Here is a 12053-nt window from a genome sequence, read left to right on the forward strand (position 1 = left end):
TGGATGCTTAAATTAAACCAAATAGGTTGGCTTTTAGAAGAAAAGGAGAAACAGGTGGGTGTGGAAAAAAAGTGCTTAATCCTCATAGATCTTCATAATGGCTAAATTAAGACTGAGGGTTTGTTCAGGTGAGGGTTTTTTTCTCCTTCTGCTTCTTCAAAACTTGTTTAAAGTAATTATAATTTCTGTACATCTGCAACGTATCACTTTAATGCTAATTTTATGAAAGAAATCTTAATTAAGAATAATGATAGAAGAGGTAAAATTGACTGTTGCGCTAAACTAGAAGATCACAAATAGAATCCCAAAGTTCTGAGTTCTCTTTTTGGAAGATGTTTAAATTATACACAGTGACTGGAATTTTTAATGGTCTGAATAACAGACAGCTTTGGAACCTGTGCATGTAAAACATACATTATGGCTGCCTGAATCTGCTGTACCACTGACTGTCTGACTACACAGATAGTCTCTTCCCAAGCTTTACAACAAAGGATCTCAAGAAACTCCTTCAGTGGGAACATCCACTGTGTTTGGTTGCTGTAAGATGGAGAAGTCAGTTTTCCTCAGCATCCTTACAGGAAAGAAATAGATCATCCCAGACAATTAATCAGGTTTTAGCATTGCTTCTTAAATAAATCTTAGAGACTCAGGCAGAGAAAAGGAGGGACAGATTAGATGTCTTGAATTGAAACCTGAGGTGAAAAAGTGTATAGAATTCTGAAAAAAGGGAGACCCAGGATCAAAGGGAGCTTCTCTTCAAGCATGAGGTATTAGATAACACAAGCCAGGATTTTTGCACTGGTGCACTCTTTCTGACTCAGACAGTACACTATGTGCTTGCTCTTCTAGAGTTATAATAAGGATAATGTAGCTGGAAGCTCACCAGTAACAATCTTTTAGCAAGAGGTTTGTGTGGGGCAAGGGAAGCTAGGTAAACCACAGTCTTGATCTTCCTGCCATGGAAATCAATTGCAGAACTCCTAGAGTGAAATAAGTCTCTGTTGAAGCCACTGTGAATTTTGTCATGGATTTCAGTACTTGGATTTCACTCCTTTTACCTACAAAGGAGCTAGTTCTTACCTTAAGAGACCCAGCAAGAATGCAAATATTTTGCTTCATGGTAAATCTGAATGATTGAATTTCAGTAGGAGTTGGCCTCATAACTGTTATTGTGCCTTTGAAGAAGGAAGTGACTGGCAAATAATTTCAATCAATGTATAAATAGAAATATATATACTCAGGCATGTTTGGATCTTTTCTTAATTAATTCTCTTCTCCCATTTACTGTTGTTGCACTCTTTAATAGTGTCTTGCTGAAGTTAGCTTTTCCTTTCTTTTCTTTTTTTTACCACATCTGTGGTAAAGAGAGAGAAATGATGGAGTGCATTATAATGAACAAAGAGCATTTTTCCAGTTCAGTGAGAGACTTTAGCTGGAACTGAAAGGGGGTAAACAGTTATATAAAATAACATGGCTCACAAATAAGTAGAACATCTTTCTGGGGATGCCACTAATACTGTGTCTGTCACATAGGCAGTAGCCTGAGATATGACATGACAAGTCTGTAATTTAATGAGCCATCTCGTAACAGTAAATATTTGTACCAGGCAAAGTTTTGTTCTTTAGACTGTAGGGGTTTTTTAATAAGAATTTCCATCAAAGTCTGTACCTTACATGTGAACTCCTTTGTGTTTAAATTTCATGTTTTCAGGCATTATTAAAACTGCTTTGCTAAACATGGACCGTGAAAACAGGGAGCAATACCAAGTTGTCATCCAGGCTAAAGACATGGGAGGCCAGATGGGCGGATTATCAGGAACCACCACCGTGAACATCACACTGACTGATGTCAACGACAATCCACCTCGCTTCCCCCAGAGTATGGAATATTTATATTCTATGTCATAACATTAAACTGGACAAAAACTGTTCTTGGGGGTTTGTTTCACTTTAGATATTGGTTTTTCTATTGTGAACTTATTGAGTATCAAACTTTCTTTAGGGAGAACACATATCTAAGCAATAACATCATGCTAAGATTAATTGGAATAACTGGGAAACAAATATTTAATATTTTTTACTCCAGTTGCATTTGACACTCTGAGAGGTGAATTAACGTGCAGAAACAACTTCTATTTTTCCTACCTATTAAATAGCTTTGGACAACATAATCTGTATCTTGTTCAATATTAGTTCTGTCAGACCTTGTGGTTGATTGCATTTTAAGATATCTGTTGTAATCTGATATATCTAAGATTGGAAACATACTTAGTTAAGTATAAAAAATATTCCAAGAGCAATTCTATCAAAATGATATTTACAACCAGAAAGCATTTGTTTTAATGGATTTTCCTATATTCTTTGCATGCAGAAACAAAAGCATGTACATAAACATACCAGGTATTTCTGCCTATTTTACTTCCCCTGTCTCAAATAATTTAGTACATATCTGTGTGATATTTATGAGAATCAGTTGAGCAAGCTTGCTTAGGAATTAATTTCTATTGATGACCATTCTGTGGCCATAAGCGATTCAAAGTGGTTCAGCTTTCATCCATTTCTCCTTCCCTCTCTTTCCTTCCTTCCTTCTTTCTCTCTCCCTTTTGCTTCTTTTCTTGCTTTGTCTAACCACTGCTCTCTGTATGATATGTGTGTATCAGAGTGTCAGTGTGTGTCAAAGTCAAGAGCAGCTGTTAGAGAAAATAATTGCAGATACTATCAGACAAATCAGCAAGCTTTGGCGGTTAAGTCACTGGGAAAGTTATTGGAAGCAACTTGTCATTTAAGTTCAAAGTCTGTTCTTAGCTGTGGGCAAAGAGTTTCCATTTAAATTAGAGCATCTTAAGAAGAAATATAGCACTCTGCCCTCAATGAGTTAATTATACATCTCTGGACATAAGTGTCTTCAATATAAAAGCCAAAGATACAGCTTCATAATACCAACATTCCACAAGTAGAGGTTTTTTTTCAGATGAAAATTCAATGTAGCACATTTTTAATAGGCATTTGAGCTGGATTTAGCTTTAGTGTTACTAAGCTGCACTGGCCTCTGGCAGTTCTTAATATTTTTCCCTTGGCCTCAAACATTTTTCGTCTATAATTCTGATGTGACCAACAGAGATCATGAGAATGTCTAGAAAGAGACATGTATTGCTAAAGTTACATGTTTGTAGCAAAGCAAAATGCTCATCCTTCACATTAAAAAAACAGATAGAAAAACAAGTTGCTTTTATCCACATGAAAGTATGGCAGAAGCTGAAGGCTTTTGCCCCAGGAAGGCCTGAAGACACAGTGACTCACTAACTCACCTGTCCATGCCCAGCGTGGTCTCTGGGCTGAGACATGGTGTCCAAAGTACCATGAGACTGACTAACAAGATTTCCTTCTCTGTCTGCTGTAGGCACATACCAATTCAGAGCTCCTGAGTCTACACCACTTGACTCACCAATTGGCAGGATAAAAGCTAATGATGCTGACGTGGATGAAAATGCAGAGATTGAATACAGCATCACTGAGGGGGACGGATATGACATGTTTGGAATTTCCACAGACAAGGACACACAGGAAGGAATTATAACTGTGAAAAAGGTACACATCATAACACACTTAATCCCAGCCTCTGAAATATCAGTCAAAACTTTATCTAACACATATTTCTTTCTCATTTTTAGTTTAACGTTTGTTTTTCATAATTTGCATGCTATCTGTTAGGAATCTCTACATTACCCATGTAAAGTTTCTTTTATACATGCAATTGATACCCTTTCCCTTATACCACCTTTACTAAACCAATGCACATACTTTGAAGTATCTGAGAGAGTAAATAACCTAGGGAGTGGGGTAGGACTGAGAAGAAAATTCTGCAGTCTGAACATATCCACAGAAAAACTAAAGGAAGCACCACCATCCAACTGTGTTTTTCTCCCTGTGATGCTTACATGATTTGCTCGCTTAGTAGAAAGTGCTGTGTGAAGACTACAGAAATAATCACTGTCACATTGCCTATTTTGCATCATCAGAAGATGCTGAATTGTATAGCTGTAATATATTAAAGTACATAGACAAATTTCTTTTCACCCTCATTTTGTAAAAAGTTAATTAATAAATCTATCAGCATGCTTTTGCTTTGACAAAAAACACGCTGCCTTGCTAGATCACAGTGGACATCATCTACTAGGCTGCACATTGGCTGTCAGAAAAAGTTTGAAAAATATTGTTTACAGTGGGTTATCAGGCAAACTTGATAAGGTTACAGATATCATCCTTCATCAGTTCAAGTTCAGTCATCACTAGAGAGACATTGTGTAGGATTTCTGAACATGCACTTGCTTGTTGATATCAGTACGACACCTGTCATTACTTGTTTTTTTGGAGATGCCTTCCAGGGGCTGATTATGATATCAGTCTAACTCTGTTTGCATTTCTGTCTGTTGCTGACAGAAGCTGTGAATCTTCTACAACGTACTGGAAAAACGGGGTGACTACTCTCTCCCCACATTTCTCTGAGTACTGTGACAAAGAGTCGCTAAGTGATGCTTCTTCATACTTTCAACAGTGTGTGATATAGTCACAGCCTACCGTAAAATCATGTTTGGCTTGATGGGTGGTCCTGGATATCCAGACACTAGATGTCACAGTATTTCATTTAAGTGATGGAATGTCAATATCTAAACAAGCAAGACCTAGAAAATTTCCCCTCCTTTCGTGTGTGGTGCTTATGGGCACAGAATAGACAAGAAATCATCAAAATGCCAAAAATGACAGAATAACAGGCATGAAGAGTTAAGGACATTGGAGAAGAAAAGAATAATTGGTGTTTAGGAGTTCCAGGCATAGAATTCCTTGAAAAAGGTGTTTTTCTTCTTAATGTATCATCAGTGGCATAGAGCCCTTTTTTCTCCTTTCTGTTGGCATTTTAATTTCAGTTCAGGCTCCTGTTATCTACCACAGGCCTTTCCATGACATCCCCTCATTCATTTGGTTCATCTGGCTGCAAGCTACAGCAATCCCCACAGACTTCTCAAACTTTTTTTTCTTCCCAGGCACTGGATTTTGAAAATAAGAACCTATATATTCTGAAAGTGGAAGCTACCAATACTCATGTGGATCCTCGATTCCTTTACCTGGGGCCATTCAAGGACTCAGCTACAGTCAGAATTCAGGTGGAGGATGTAGATGAACCCCCTGTGTTCAGCAGACCAGCATACATAATGGAAGTGAAAGAAGATGTTCCAATAAACAGTGTAATAGGAGCAGTAACTGCTCAGGATCCAGATGCTGCCAAGAACCCTGTCAAGTAAGCATAGACTTTAAGCTTATGCCTAAATTTTTCACAGGTTTAATTGTTCTTTTATCATGTCAGCACACACAAAAATATCACTTGTAACAATGTGAATTGTAGGGCATGCTTAAATATGGAGTATTGTAGATAGTAAATGATCTCTCACGCTTGAGCATATCTAGGTCTGTGTGATTGTGCTTGCATGGCCTTTGCATGTTGAATTACATCCTAATCTCTTCAGTAACTAATGTCTATGGTTATTTCTACCATGACAGAACTTACTGCAAAAAGAGCACTAAGAAGATGTTAGTGTTCTCCTTCCACCTTTAACATTTTCCAGTGCAATGTGGTGCATCCTCTTGGCTGTATGACAGGGGGGTGATTCAGCAGCCTTTTCTTCTGGCATCCGACCAGACCTGCTTACCAGAGGTCACATTTACTTCTCTAAACTGCAAGTAGAAATGCCTCAAAATCAGTTCACATGCACACATGGGCTCTGATATCACCCATATCAGTGTAAGTCTGGTAAGATAAGAATCAGTCTCATGAACTTCGTAACTACACTTGCCATGAATCAATAAACTAGTTTTAGAGGAGGTGGAGGAAGTGTTAAGGTTGGAGTAGCTAAACCTAAGCCTTCCTTTTTCATAAATTAAGAGTTTTAGTACATACTGGTGTACTTAAGTCATATTGGATATAGTATAAAAGAACTTTTAAATAGTTGTGTTCTTTAATTAAAGTTCATTGCTGCTGACAAGGCAGCTAGAGGAGGAAATGAAAAGTACAACAATATTAAATCCAGGTCAATTTTCTGCATGTCTCTGGGCTGGGCATCTTAGAAGTGCAACAGTAGTCTTAAGATCAAAATAGAACAATGCAGATTTAATAAAAATCCAGTCCATCCAGTACTTTGCACTTCTGCAAACAACTGTCTTTCATCAAGATATCTTACAATGTTACTGAGGCATGAGTAGTTTTTAAGCTCCTAGCTCATCTTGTGAGAGAGGTAAATATTATCATCTTAATTTCCTAGATGGAGAAGATAAATCTAAAACATTTCTGGCAGAAACCCTCTCTATCTTCAGTTTACATGGCACACCCTGCACACAAATTCTTGTTCAAGACTAAGCCTTCTAATTTTAATTAAGGTTTTCTTTCATTTATATCATGGCAAGCAACAATTGTATGGTTCTGAGCTAGCAGAGCACAGTCACTTAAAGAGCAACGTAATGTTTTGCAGACTTTGGTGAGGCTTGGGGACAGAATGAACAGCTTCTATAGCATGTTTTCATGGGCATGCTAGCATGAAGATGAAAAATTGGTTGGGGTGACACACAGGCCCCTTGCAGTCTTCATAGGAACCTGCTTTTTGATATCTAATGGCACTGGAGAGTAAGGGTAGTGTTCCCTGCTTCCCTGTGGTGATAACTACAGCCATTTGCATTTCACACCAGCATCAGCTCCTAATTATAAGTGATTTACAGTGGATGGGGATTATGCTGTTCATTGTTGAGTACTGCCTACTGGCTCTTTGCTATTAATTGAATGTGTGTGCCAAAACTTGCCTAACTTTCAAAGGGCAGTTCTTTAATACAGTGTAGGTACTTTGCATATTAATGTATCAGATAGTTATTGAGCAAAATTTAGCAGCAGTGTCAAAACTGATGCAGTGCAGCAGAAAAACTGTCTACCTTTTAATAGCATTCAACAGCAAAGTGCAAGGAGAAGAAAAATAAAAATGAGGAGGAGGTTAGAGTAATAGAAATAAACACAGCAAGAAGAAACATGAAAATCAGTAAGAGGGGAAGGAAATCAGCAGAGAGCAGTAGCCTGAGAGACATTTACTTGCAATAAATGTAATTTTATGGTGCTAATATCTTGGGTATCTGCTAGAATTTAGGGGCATGGGTTGAGTCTGCATCTTTTTGACAGGGTGATTTTTGTTTTTCTATCATGCAATAGAGAGGCTAAATCCAATTTTCACTCTGAGCTTCAGGGAAGATGCAATTAGACTGTATATATATGACTTGTCACTTGCTTGTCAATTTTTCTTGACAGTTAAAAATAAAATCTTTAGACACTTGATATTACAATGAAAACCTTCCATTTTCTCCTCTACTCAAGTGAAGATTTCTCTTCTTAAACAAACTGAGCCCTAACTCTGTTAGATGAAAGCCTCTTTGATCTTCCATTAAAGGAAACCTTCACAATATCATTATGAAAATGCATTATGAAAAATTCACACACACATCCTTTCCTGACCTACAAATCTTCCTGACTTGTGGTTACATTAGACAGCAAGCTGCTGAACATCAGAAGACAATGAAGCAATAGCAAAATATGAAGAGGATATCTGCCCTGGTTGTAAGAGTGTGTAATCATTTGTGACCCGTGTATTGGTAGAGCGAAATTTCATCAGTATAGCTCTTACAAATAAGCTTTGCTGTGACATGACATGATATGACATTGAGAAAATACAAAAATACAACACATGTTTGGCTATGTTTGAATATGCATTCATTTGCAGTGACATTAACATACTCCTGAGTAACACTTCACTGTCCAGATGTGTTATTGCAAAAAAAGTTTTGCATTCTGCTTGTGTTTGATCTACACAGAAATAATATGAACTGCTGCATATTGAAAAATAAATAAATGCTGCAACTGGCACTGCTGTATTGTACATCAGATAGTTTTCAATTGCTAGATGAGGTTTTTTCTATAGTAACTCCTCAGAGGCATAATGAAGTTCATCAGTCACTGGAACTGTCTTCCTGCTGTGATTTGATTTACTAAAGTATCCCAGATGAAAATGATCTGCAAACAAATGTAAGGTTTAATTTTGTTTCTATATGTTACTGACAACATATTTGCATGTGCTAGATTCTTTCTTTCACCCTTCCCTTCTTCCTGTTATGTACAAGGAGAGAATGGAATCTACATAGAAACCTTTTAACTTCCTAGCTTGCCAATTCCTCAAAGTTTGAAAGAGATGAAGTCCTGAAATCTGACAAATACACACCAGTAATTTCATTAAATAAATGTAAAAATCAGTTTGATGTTGTCTGCTTAATTCTTACTAGGTTATGATCCATAAGACAGAATCACCACCAATTCAACATAATTAAGAGTCCTTGATCAAAAGAGACTGGATTATGCAAACTGAGAAACAGAAGTGACAGTCTAGCTTATTAAAATCATCCTTCTAGACCAGATTTAATGGTATAATTGGAATATACTTTAACTGCATTGACCTTGTATGTGTTTTCTTTGGGATATGAAGAAATAAAATTAACATTTCATTAAGAAACTGTTCTCTGCTGGTTTTTGGTTTTATTATGAGTTTAACTTTCCACTGTACAAATGACTGAATACATGTATGGCTTTACAAATCCTTTTATTTTAAAATTCTCATATCTTGAAGAAGAAGTCCTCAATGTTACAGCTTAGAAATCTTAGTAAAAGTCCAGAACATTCTTTTTTTGTTGTTGTTTTAAATTTCTTCTGGATATTGTACCACAGATTGAATTTGGGAAATCTTACAAAGTAAAGATAGTGATTGCAATACAAAAAAGGCATTAAAATGTGCTAAGACAGTAAGATATTTTAAGTCAAAATTATGAAGCATGAGTGAAAGTAAAATTGAAGAAAAAAACCCCAATGAATGGACAACTCATGCCAAAAGTTACTTGCTTATTTAAATATCTTGCTGAATAGGAGCCTGAAACGTACTATTACAGGTGGATGGAACAGGTAATCTATGGAAAATTCTGATATTTCATTTCAAAGAAGAATGCAAAATCTAGATTTACTGTAAAATGGAAATACCAAAGTGTTTCAGCTGAAAGATATGGAAATGAGCTACAGAATGTCTGAAAAAATAACTGATTTCACAAAATACCAACATAATATCATATAAAAGCCTGAATGAATGAACAGTAAAATGAAATATTTACCATATCAAATAGTTGCTTTATCAAAATATAAGAGAGTCAAACCAGTTTGTATAAACTTGTTTCCATAAAACATTTCAGCCAAGTCAACAAATTCACATGTGCTATGTAGATGTGGACAAAACAACACTTTTCAAGCTGATGCTAACATTACCAGTGCTGCATAAAGGAACTAGGTTAGTGACACCCCAGCTGACTTTGTGCAGCCAAAATTGCAGTGCTGTCAGTCAAGTGACAGCGACGAATGAAAATGAAATCTGAACTCCTGAAAAATCAGCACGGTGTGCCTATGCAAGTCCTGCCAAAAAAAAGTTAGCCTTTTGTATGAGTGCCTTTGAATATCATTTGGTTGCTTCCATAGGAATCTAACATGGAAAAAGACAAACAGCTTAGTGTAGATAATTAATACTTGTGATTAGTATTTTTAGGAAGGTAGGTTATGTTAGAATTATTTTTGGGGGATAAGACCAGTCTAATTTGCTGTGGACATTATACCTTTTTTCTTTTTTTCCTTTCAGAGATGAACAAAAAATCAGTTACAAAATAAGTAGCAAATTAGTTAATTTTAAATTTTAGTCAGAATCACATTTCAACTGGATTTTTCTATTCCCTCCTTCTTCCGTGCAAGATCTTTCCCAGAATTTAAGAGACACTGTACAGGCACTAGGAAATCTGTGCAGAATAAAGGGCATGTTGTGCAGCTGCTCCTACCGTGGAACAGGGAACGGAATTCTTTCTTCAGCCTCTGCATTCCCCTCAGTTCTGTAGTGGCAGCAAACTCTGCCAGTCATTTTCCTGGCCCAGTTTTCATCTGACTGCTTACCAGCTCAGCCATTATTGTTACCCTTGTATGGGCACAAGGGACAGCAGTAGCTGCCTTGTCTCCATTGACATGGCCTGCCAGGAGCTTGAGGGAGCACACTGGACTTTGTACGGCTCTGTCCTGGATTGTACGTGAGCACACATTGGGGCTTGAAACGAGAGCAGAATAATGCAATTGCATTCTTGCTTTAGCAACATCAGAGACATATTTCTGTCAAACCCTCCATAATTTATGCAAGAATTTTCCCTTCATGAGAGATGAAACCAAGTCACAGCATTTGGATCAAGGTGGTAGCACCCTCTCCCGTGTACTGGAGAGTTCTACTTTTAAAGTTGGCTTCAGTTCAACAGAAAAAGCAAAAGATCAGATTAAAAATTTGAATCTGTATTTAGACACTGAGCTCCTCTATTCGTTTTCACATCTAGGTATCATCAAGCAGGGCTGAGAATGTTAGTTTTAATGAGTTACAGCAAACCTTTGTGTGGTATATACCATGGAATAACGAATCTCTGTTCCTTGCTGACTTGGTGTGGGGGGGACAGCCTTTTTAAATGCTGGGAAGTGAAAGCCAGAAATGCACCCCAGCTGACAAATTTTGTATCAGAAATTATTTGGAACAGTTGAGATAGCAAACCATAAAAAGAGGGTTTTATAAAGGAAAAGCCAACTCAGCCTTAAAATAAACTTCGTATCTTTCAGGATACAGACTTCACATTTCTCACTAAAAACAAAGCTTTGATGATTCTCAGAGGTATGTAAATTCTGCAACAATTCATTTATTCAGTGACAATACTCCACCTTCTAAATCAAACCTCTAATGTGTCATTATCCAGTAGCTCAGAACTAGCTCTTTGTGTGAATACATAAAGAGACTGAAGCCTGTGCTGAAAACAAAAGGAAACCCCATTTACTAGCTGTTTGATGTCTAGGCTTAGAGAGTGGTTTAAGAACACAGAAATTAAAAGGAAAGCATTCTCCTAACCCCTGTCTCTGTATTTGCAGGTACTCTGTAGATCGTCACACTGATATGGACAGAGTATTCAACATCAATTCAGGAAATGGTTCGATATTCACTTCAAAACCCCTTGACCGGGAAACACTGCTGTGGCACAACATTACAGTAATAGCAGCAGAGATCAGTAAGTCAAACCTAAATATGTCTCCTGTCCCTGATGTAATGAATTTAGCCTTCCAGCTGAGTGTGTAGAAAGCATGGTTGGACGGATGTCAGATTATATGGATAGTCCACTCAATACTAACGAAGAAGCAGCAACTCTGCAAGAGGCTGTCTGCAGTTTGGTGTTTGCTAGGGACACAGTTCATGAAGAGGTAACTTAGTTGAGCAAGGAGGAAAGGCTACAGCTCTGTTTTCTAATCAGTAACAGCCATTTTTAATTTTGAACGTGGTTGCTGAATCCTGAAACTGTCATGCAGCAAACAAGATCGTTTAAATCCAAACTGCATTCCATGACTAAAATCAGTCTCATCCAGACTGGATGTTTTCAAGTAAGGATAAGGTGGCTGGGCTGAACTAGGTGCCCAGATCTTATTCACTTTAAAGGATTTCCATTTTTTGCTTCTTGTACATCCTTTGAAATTACAAGCTGCAGTCACAAATCAGTCTGTCACTTAGTTTAGGATTGTTCCGAAGTAGTAATCTTGTGATAATGTCAGTCATGTTGGTTTTAGAAGTCAAAACACCAGGGATCTAAGATCAGGGCATGTATGCTAGATGGCCTTAATAAACAATCCTCTTCATTTTAATACATGTGTGTGAAAGCATGTGACATGCTCAAATATTAGGGAATGCAATACTATTTACTTTTGCAGGGTCACAGTGCCTATGTTTATGACAGAATGGTAGATAAATTTATTATGAACACTAGTTCTATGACTGCCACAAAGTCTTTCTGCAAGTCAGAGGCTAAATGGCTTTTTTATTCTGAGACAATATAAGTTGTACTTTCTTTTGTTGTATGTGTGTATGGCTCAATCA

General features: G+C 37.2%; 1 protein-coding gene across 1 annotated transcript in view; it reads left to right on the top strand.

The window, feature by feature from the left end:
• The window catches only part of CDH6 (cadherin 6, type 2, K-cadherin (fetal kidney)), a 47979-nt gene that overhangs the window by 26460 nt on the left and 9466 nt on the right, over positions 1 to 12053 (top strand). Inside the window, exons 4-7 of the mRNA XM_009079615.1 lie at positions 1712 to 1879; positions 3401 to 3588; positions 5043 to 5296; positions 11060 to 11196. Of these exons, the coding sequence (XP_009077863.1) occupies positions 1712 to 1879; positions 3401 to 3588; positions 5043 to 5296; positions 11060 to 11196 (747 nt within the window). The remainder of the gene's footprint in view (positions 1 to 1711; positions 1880 to 3400; positions 3589 to 5042; positions 5297 to 11059; positions 11197 to 12053) is intronic.

Source organism: Acanthisitta chloris, unplaced genomic scaffold, assembly GCF_000695815.1.
Source record: "Acanthisitta chloris isolate BGI_N310 unplaced genomic scaffold, ASM69581v1 scaffold1598, whole genome shotgun sequence".
Lineage (NCBI taxonomy): Eukaryota > Metazoa > Chordata > Aves > Passeriformes > Acanthisittidae > Acanthisitta > Acanthisitta chloris.